Source organism: Fulmarus glacialis, unplaced genomic scaffold (genome assembly GCF_000690835.1).
Source record: "Fulmarus glacialis isolate BGI_N327 unplaced genomic scaffold, ASM69083v1 scaffold14990, whole genome shotgun sequence".
In the NCBI taxonomy this organism is placed as follows: domain Eukaryota; kingdom Metazoa; phylum Chordata; class Aves; order Procellariiformes; family Procellariidae; genus Fulmarus; species Fulmarus glacialis.
The window spans coordinates 1-8874 of NW_009187221.1; the positions used below are offsets into that span (position 1 = coordinate 1).

Consider the following 8874-nt stretch of genomic DNA (forward strand, 5'->3'; position numbering starts at 1 on the left):
GAGAGAAGTAGTGCTCTTGGTATCTGCAGGATTGCATTCGGTCAGAGATAACTCGTTGGATTTTGTAGAGTTGTCTGTCTCTGTTTCTGGTGCTGGAGTTTCTGTCCAGCAGCTGTTTTTAGCCCGAAAAAGCTCTCATATAGTAAATTTTTTCCAAATGTTATTTGTTTCCTAGGCTATTGCTTAAAGTTGCCTTAAGGGTATTCAGAATGAATGCTGAGTGCCATTTAAAGCATAAAGGAGGTAACATAACTTGTGAAAGTTGGGTATGGTTAACTAAAAAAAGTGAAAATTCCTGCACTAGTCACCAATTGGGAGAGCATTATTCAAGCTGGACTGTAGTATATAGCTACTTTACCGTATAGTATTTGATCAAGTTCTTCTCTATAAACATAAAGTACCTTAGAACAGGTAAAACTCAGTGTTGTTAATTTGGCTGATAGAATGGTTGCCTGTCTGAGAATTCTAGCAAATACTGAATGACAGTAAATGGAGGGTGCCCTCCATAGTTGGAGAGGGGAGGGCATAACATCATGGCTATCACTTTGCTGTTTGTTCCCCCCTGCCCCCCCTTCAGGTAAACAAGGTCTTTCCAGATCACATTTTTCTCCTGCTTATGCTTGCTGGTCTGTTCTTGCTACATGAAAATACTTTCCTCAGTTTCTTTCCAATAGAAATGGTATCATATATTCACTTGAGGTGATAGTTTATTTGTGTCAGTAAAATGAGTGGCTACAGAAAAGGAGTGGAAGAAAATTAAGACAGTACTAGCGTAATGGACAGCTGAGTGACTTAACATAGTTTCCATGATCCTTTTTCCATCTGTCAAGGGAACCTTCTACAGGAAGGATATGATAAACAATTAGGAATGTCAAAGTCTGCTTATGCAGCAAGAACTTACTGTTTAAGCTTTGTGGCCTGAGTTTGGTTAATTTTCCTGTGTTTTTTCTATTCAATTTTATAAGCAATGTCACTTTGTTAATCAAGCATTGCTAATGTCTGACTCATGCTTGCTTGTAAGTCATCACACTGTGTCTCGTTGACTTTATGAAATCTTTTTTTTTTTTTTTTCCTTTCCCATTTCACCCTCAGCCTGTAAGGACAGTATAGGAATGTGATTTTCCTCTGCCTTTTATACTTCTCTAGGTAGATGGAAAATTCCCCCAAGCTCTTAGCACTGTTACACACTTCATATAGGTGCAAATATTTATGCAAGATACCGGGTGGGGGAAAAAAAAAAAACAGGATGCTGGTTTATCTGGAACAAAGTTTACAGGGAGAATACTAAGTTAGTGTTACTGAATGAAGTATCCTGTGATTTGTTAGAAACTTGAAGCTGATGATACTTTACCTACTAAAGAGTTTGAGAAAGGGACTTCGTAGACATGAAGCAATTTGGCAGTACTACATGTCCATCTTGAACTTATGTTCTGGTAGGTGCTCTTAAGGATTCTTTTTCTGGCCTCCTTACTGTGAAACCTGACTTCTTCAGTTCATCTGGGATAAGTATGAAGCGCTGAACAGAACACTTAACCAATTCGATTGAGTTCAACTATGGAATTATACAACTTTTCTCTTGTTCAATTTTATGTAGCACAAAACTGAATAGCTAATGATACTAACGTAAGTTCATGTTCTTCAGCTGAACAAATTAAAAAGATATCTTTTAGGGGACTTGAAGCACAGTCTTTCAAAAGCCATACAATGACACTTAATCTCTTGAATGAAATCTAAGTTCGGATTAAAGTTCTATATTAATTTTTTTATATTGTGGTGAAAAACACTTCTTAGCATAGTAAGTTTAGAAACATCTGCAAAGGTAATGTTTCCAAGAACTGGGGAATAACTTGACCACTAAACCCTCTACTTAGTGACAGAAAATCTCCATCAGGTTCTCAATAACAGATGCTAAGCCTGAAGTTGACAGTCCTAAATCTTAGATGATGTTGTATGGAAATTGTTTGCTTTGCATATAAACATTTTGAAATTTGTGTTTGAAAAAGCCTTCAAATAGTCCTAATTACTTTTGTATTTCAGTAACTGTAAGAAACAGATGAGAAGTCCAAGATGTTGCTTATCTGCGTTCTGTTGCAAGCTTCTGGAAAGCTATTGGAATGTAACAGTATTCAAACTATTTGGTTCACACCCTTTGTTCCCGTGCTTTGAAGCAGTCTACCAAAGCATTAATAATAAACTAATGCTCATATCGGAGCTTAGGAGAAAAAATATTTTAGTGGTAACAGGTGATGGATTTCCTGATGGATATTTATATAGTTTCTAAGTATATAAATATCATATATTTATATGAGTTTATGCTAATGTTTTAGACAAGAGTTTCGGAATGTCTAATTGCAAAAAACTTTCTCATGATTTAACAGAAGTAAACTAGATGGTACAGCTCCTATTCCAGAGGTCTTGACTTAAATTTTTAGAAGGACCTTAGTGGGATAGCAGTATAGATAAAATCAAAGGTTAAGGCTTAAAGCTAGCTGAAACACGATTTTAAGAAGGAGTCATAAATTGCAGATCTTGATACTGGTTCTCCTATGGTCAGCAGGGAATGTCAAAATCTTTATTTTGCATGAGAAGGCTCTGAAAAGTGTCTAGTGATGCAGCTTTCATGAGGGATGAGAGCCAAAAAGGAAATTATGAAAGAATACAGTGGTGGACCTGAATCATCTTCCTTTCTTACATAGCTATGATATGCTTTTTCTCTAGTATGATCTTAACAAAAACACCTCTTTTCCTGTCAATAGCAACATAGTATTTATCACATACTACCTGTTAATGGAGGTGTTCCAAAAATGGAGTTGCTGACATTAGTTTGGAAATGGTAGCTGAGTAGAATTCTCATCCCCCTCTTTCTTTCCAGGGAGCAGTGGGAGTACAGGGCTTCTTACTGGAGATGTAACTCCAGCCTATTCTTTTTTCATCGTCGGTTGTTGTTATTGTATATCACATCTAAAACACTAAATCAGAAATGCAGAAATTCGAAGTCTTTAAAATACTGGTGCCTGCTTTCTATGTGTGTGTTGCTTAACTTGAAATTGAGCAAGCTGCCCAGTCTGATTGTAGAGAAGTTGCCTTAGGTGGAACTGAGCAAATTGCCCAACCCTATGCAAAGAATGAAAGTTGCCAGGGAGAGAAGGGTGGGGCGGGGGGGGGGAGGAACTAGTTGCTGGCAGGTCATCCTAAAGGCGGGAACGGTTGAACCTAAACAAATAGCTTGGAGAAAGAACAAACCTGAAAAAAAACTTTGCCTCGGTTGTCACAGATCAGACAACTGCTGTGCAACCTGTTCCCAAATAAGTTTTAACAAGTAACAAAAGCATTGTACATGTGCTGGTGAAGGCTTTTAAAACAATTGAATCTGAAAATGACATTTAAGTCCTAGTTTTACTGAGTAAACATTAAAAATCAATTCAGTCTTATTTCATGTATTTATTAACTTCATCTGAAGAGGCTCTGAAAAGCCAAGATCTTCTGTAGGGCATTCTTTCAGTGTTAAAGGAATTGCTATTCTAGATAGATTTAACCCGCTCCCATCATGGACTATGCTGAAGATCTAGATGTCTAGTATCTTGGGTTGTCTAATACGTTGGTAGTGTTGACACTGTGATGCTAAACTTAATACTGGCTTTGGAATTTTTGTTTCAAATTGCAGATTTAAAAAGTCTGCACTAAATTTCTGCTTGCTTTGTGTCCCAACTCCCTCCTGAACTTCTTTAGAAATAGGCTTTTTAATTTTTAACTCAATGTCCTACAAGCCTGAAAATGACTGGAAAAACAAACTGTTTAGAATCAGGCAGTCCTGTAAGGGAAGAAAAGTGATCAGGTGTTTCCAGATGCAGAGAAACTGAGTACACTTTCCATCTTTAGATGGAAAAAGACAACAGGAGTAGAGATAAGCAAAAGAGAAGGAAAGATACTACAGCAGAGGTCTGTGGTATCATGAATGATGTAGAGGTCATCAGTGGAGGCTGTGTCCAGATTATTTCTAGCCATAAAGGAATTAAGGGAAATACGGTGGAACTGTGAATCAAATATTTTTTTTCTTTTTAATTGCCATTTACTGAATCAGATAACCAAAGAATGTTAGAGACCAAAACTGTAAACGGGTAGAAGTCAGAGTTAGACAAATTTTTGAAGAATGGGCTTATTTGTGGATTCTTGAATATTAAGATGCAATTTACAGCTCATGAAGTTCCTAAACTGCTGATTGCTATGTGCTTCCAATGTAACTTGTTTGGTGTAATTTTTTTTTTTTTTTTGAACACAGCTTCTTCCAACAGAGTAGTTCAGTGTAATGAGGTCCGTTCCTATGAGGAATCATTGACATGCTAATTTGTGTTTCTTCTTTCTTTTTTTTTTTTTTTCTTCAGTCTCCCACAGTCAAATCACCCGCTTGTACAGTCGCTTCACCAGCCTAGACAAAGGAGAAAATGGCACTCTTAGGTGGGTATCATCACTAATTAGCTGTCCTTGCATTGACACATATCTGTAATAGTGGCTTGCTGTTGCCAGATGCCTGCATGTTTTCCTCATATGGTGAATCAGTGAGGCTACTATAACAGGTTCTTTCATTCCTACTGCCTACATGGACATTCAAGTTTGTTCTCTTTTATGAAAGGTCAGAAGAAATCTGATTGTTGAACTGAGGTGCTCTAAATACCAATTGTCTTTACTGTAGTGCTGAGGGTTTGTAGCAGTTAATACAAGAAAGGTCAGATTTGGTATTCAAGGTCTTACAACAAATGTTCAGAAATGTTAAACCATGTTATTTCTTACCTTTCTTTATATGTTGCTTCTAATAATTATTACAAGAATGGTTCCACTATGTCTTCTTCATCCTGGCTTTTATAACAAAAAGATCATTTATATTTTTGGGAGCATGGGCTCTTAATTGTTTCTGATACCCAGTGTCTTTTAACACTACTTTGATCTGCAAGCCCTTTACCGTTCTTAACTTAGCACCTCTTGTTGAACACCCATGTCTATTAGTATGCTCAGAAATAAAAAGAAAGAGCTGGAATTGAGTCACTGTGACTAAACAAATACACATTTTATTCTTTAAAGTAGTAGTGAAGGATGTTCCAAGACCTTTAAAGTGTTTGTCTTCTGTCTACAATTTGAAAACTACAGAAGTGAACTAGTTTCTTACAACTTAATCAATTAAATAAAGATGAGGCTTAAACTTTGTCTGCAAAACATTTTTCACTTTGATGGACTGAGTCTGCTGGAAAGAGTATTCTCAACTGAAAGGTAAACTGTAGTGGGATGATTGCCTGTTAAAACATATGTCTGCCTGCTGTCTTTGTTCTCTAGCCTTCCTCACTCTGGTTATTGTATTGCGTGTTGGTATTGGTTTGCTCTTTATTTACTGAACTAATTATGAACTCTGATTGGATTAAATTGCTTATTATTCTTTTCTTTTGATGTTGCCTACAGATTACATTAATATTATGGAAATGTATGACAAATAATAATTGTCCATGATTGCACCAGGGGTGCAATTTTGCGACCAGCATAGTTGATCTAAGACCATACTGCCACTGAAAGTCTGTTGCTTTTCTGTGTTGATGCTGGTACTCAAGGCTCATCTTTGGAAACTAACCTACAGCTTTGAAAACTTGCCAAGCAAAACAACAAAAAAGGAATCTGATCAGTTTTCAGGTGGATTTTGTTTCCCAGTCACCATATAGCCGCATATGCCAGAACCAGTGCACAGGGAAGCTGGAGAGAGTGCAGGAGAGAGTAGGAAGGGGAAGGGGACGGGGACCTTGTTGTAGCATAGTATTCAGGGTCTAGATGGGACGGAGTTAATTTTTTTCATAGCAACTCCATCCCAGTCATAAACATAGATTCAGGGATCACCTGGGCTTTTGTGCATGGTCTTGCAAAATGTGGTCGTAGGATGCACTATAAACCTATAAAAGCTAGACCTACTTATAAACCAACCTAACTATAAAGCTAGAATCACTGCTTAGAAGATGAAGGTGACAAGTTGTAAGATACACTGCAGTAAGCTGGCGGTACTGCCAAAGACAGTTTCCTTTCCTGAGGGTAATACGCAGTTCCTTCTGGTGCCACAAATTGCTGACTTCTCAGTTAACATTTAAGTAATTGATTGTGGAGTTGTACTGTAAACAGGACTACTGAGTGATTATTTTTGGTTAAAAATACTCTCCTTCCTCTTTTGGTTTGTGTTTTTAAGCTGACTGACTCCAGTGATTTGGATGTGGCTATACTGTAAATATCTGGACTAGCATAGCTGAAGGGATGACAAAATGGGTTGTGGGTGTGGAAACAATTGGCTTGATGGGATAGGCAGGAACTTCTTAAGCCCACTCTATCACCGAAGCCAATGTATCATATAAATTGTAGCATTGGCTAATTGGCAATTGTGACATACAGATCAGCTGATGATATTGTAGGTAAGGTTAATAATGCTTATGTCTCAAAACTAAATTACTTGAAAGGAAAAAAGTAACAGCCTCTTCAAACTTTGCGTGTGGGTTTAGTCTTCACTGATGAATAAAGGTGATGACTGCCAGACTAGTGCAATTTGAACCTAGCACACACTCTTCCTCAACTCCTCCCTCCAACTTTAAATTCACCTGTTGAGTCCATAAAGTTTGTATAAACTTCAACGTGATTGTACTCAGTTTATGTAAGAGAAGTAATTAATTAAATATGCTATGAATGTCTGTTGCACAATGCTTAGTTTCATAGTGTTACGTATCAGGAGGAGTTTGACTTTCCTTGTTGATAATCACGTGGTACTTGGGAAAGGAAGTGAAGTTCGTTTGGAAAATCCCAGCAACTGTGCAAACTGTGATCCATTAACTTGCAGTCTTGGCCTCTAAGCATAGCCTGCTCCCAAATGTGGCTGACTTAGAGTGGCACTCAAATTCTGAAACCTGTCCTGGCACCCACAATACGTGGAAACCATTAAATTTAAGTAATGGAAAACTACTTCCTGAAAAAAACAATGAGGGGAGAGTAAGAACTACAGCTCGGAAGGTCATAAATGTTGGCTTCTGAAATACTGATCAAAGAGAACTTGCTGCTTTGAGATGTGCGAGATGAAGTTATCAGTTGCTTACTACCGCCAAAGAGTTTAGAAGGCATGTCTTCTGTTTGTTTCCTGTGAGCAAGAATGATTGTTTCCATAAGGATGAACTATACCTTTGACTTACAAATGAGACATGACAGAAATCGCTCATGTGACTGTGATCAGGAAAAGAAGTGTTAGGCAATTCTTTATGGCGTGAAATAAATCTTTAAGTGTGTACTACCCTTCTGAATAAGGGGAAAAGCTGTGTTGTCATTCTTATCTATGTGTTAAAAATGGGGAAGGTAAAGAGCACTTTGTACAGAAGATCTGGTGGTTGGTGATTAATCCTGGTGGTTAGAGAAGACAGGTAGTTCATTCTGGAACTATAACAAAAAGCAGAAATCTTTCCTAGCCAGATGTTTCTATCCAGCGCACCTATATGCAGTTTCAAGGCACTTTCTTTTTACAGAGTTACATAAATGAGGTGTAAGAGAAGGGTATTGATGGAGACGAGACTTCATATACCTTGTTTTGCCTCCTCCCTCCCCCCTATCCTCTAAATTACTACAGCCATAGTTAGTGATTAACTCTTATAAATTCTTTAAAAGTGTAGAAAAATGTTATATTTTTCCTTAGCTTCACTTTTCCTAAACAAAATGAGTAAGCTTCGTCAGTCTTGCACCATCTGAATGAAACCAGGTTATAAAAGCCAGGACAAAACTGTTCCTTTGAAAATTCTTTTGTCACCTTTGATTTCAGTATTGTGACATGCTGAGTTGCCAAAATAAAAGGTTGATACCCTTGGATGTCCATAGCTACGTCTAAATTGTGAAATCTGAAACGTATTTGTTCTGCCTACATCCTAACTATAGGTCAGGAGGAAACCAGTGTGCATGTTTTCTTCTTTACATTCTGATTTCCAAGATGAGGAAATTGAAGCATATGACCAGGATAAGTATGTGCTTGCTTCAGTGAGTCTTCTTGTTGGGCGGGTACTGAAGTGTACCCACACAAGAATACATCTGCTCCAAAATTTATCTACTAGCAAGTAGCTCTAGACAGACACATATAGAGCTATAAAAAGGACATATGTGTCTAAACTGCTGCTTTTGCATGGAGCCTCCCACTTACGGTAGTTTCTTCTGCGCTGGGGAAATGACAGGTTAAGCACTTCAGAGGTATTTTTTTACTGTACAGCAGTTGGTATAGCTGGTGAGTGAGGAAGAAGGATGGGAGGGCAAGTATTCTGAAAGCTGGTACATGAGAAGAATAGACACACTGTGCTGTTTGTGCATATCTCATGCTTATGAAAGCTGTTCAGAAGATGGTGTCTTCTGAAGAACTTCAGAAAGCCTCTGATCCTGAGAGAAGGATAACGAGAGCTAGCCAGGCCATCTGTTAATCTTTGTCAGTGAATTGAATCATCTCAATCTGGAAAGACTTCAAAGTAAAACATAAAAGCTAGCTCTCTGAATGTGGAATTCTTTACCTTTGCTTAAGAAGTGCAAAGGATTTTTAGCTTTATCTAAAACAGAGAAGACAGGCAGGATATGGGTTTGGATTGGAGAATGGTAGCGTACTAGAATAGTCTATACTTCCATCCTGGACCATGGTTTATTCACACTGCTTCCCCCCCTGCCCTGCCCCCCATTCCTCATCTAATTATCACCTTTACTTTTAGTGTACTTCTTGGTCTAATGTTTAGAAACCAATTACTTCTCCGATAGTTAAGCGACTTTTTAAATGTGTAGAGCATGTGTAAGGATGAAGTTAGATGAGATGGCTGACATGACTGTGAAAGAGGAGAATATCCATCC

General features: G+C 37.9%; 1 protein-coding gene across 1 annotated transcript in view; it reads left to right on the plus strand.

The window, feature by feature from the left end:
- Positions 1-1197: 1197 nt before the first annotated feature.
- CHP1 (calcineurin-like EF-hand protein 1) overlaps positions 1198-8874 on the plus strand; it is a gene marked incomplete at its 5' end in the record, with an annotated part of 16293 nt that continues 8616 nt past the window's right edge. The window contains 2 exons of the mRNA XM_009574419.1: positions 1198-1248; positions 4383-4455. Of these exons, the coding sequence (XP_009572714.1) occupies positions 1198-1248; positions 4383-4455 (124 nt within the window). The remainder of the gene's footprint in view (positions 1249-4382; positions 4456-8874) is intronic.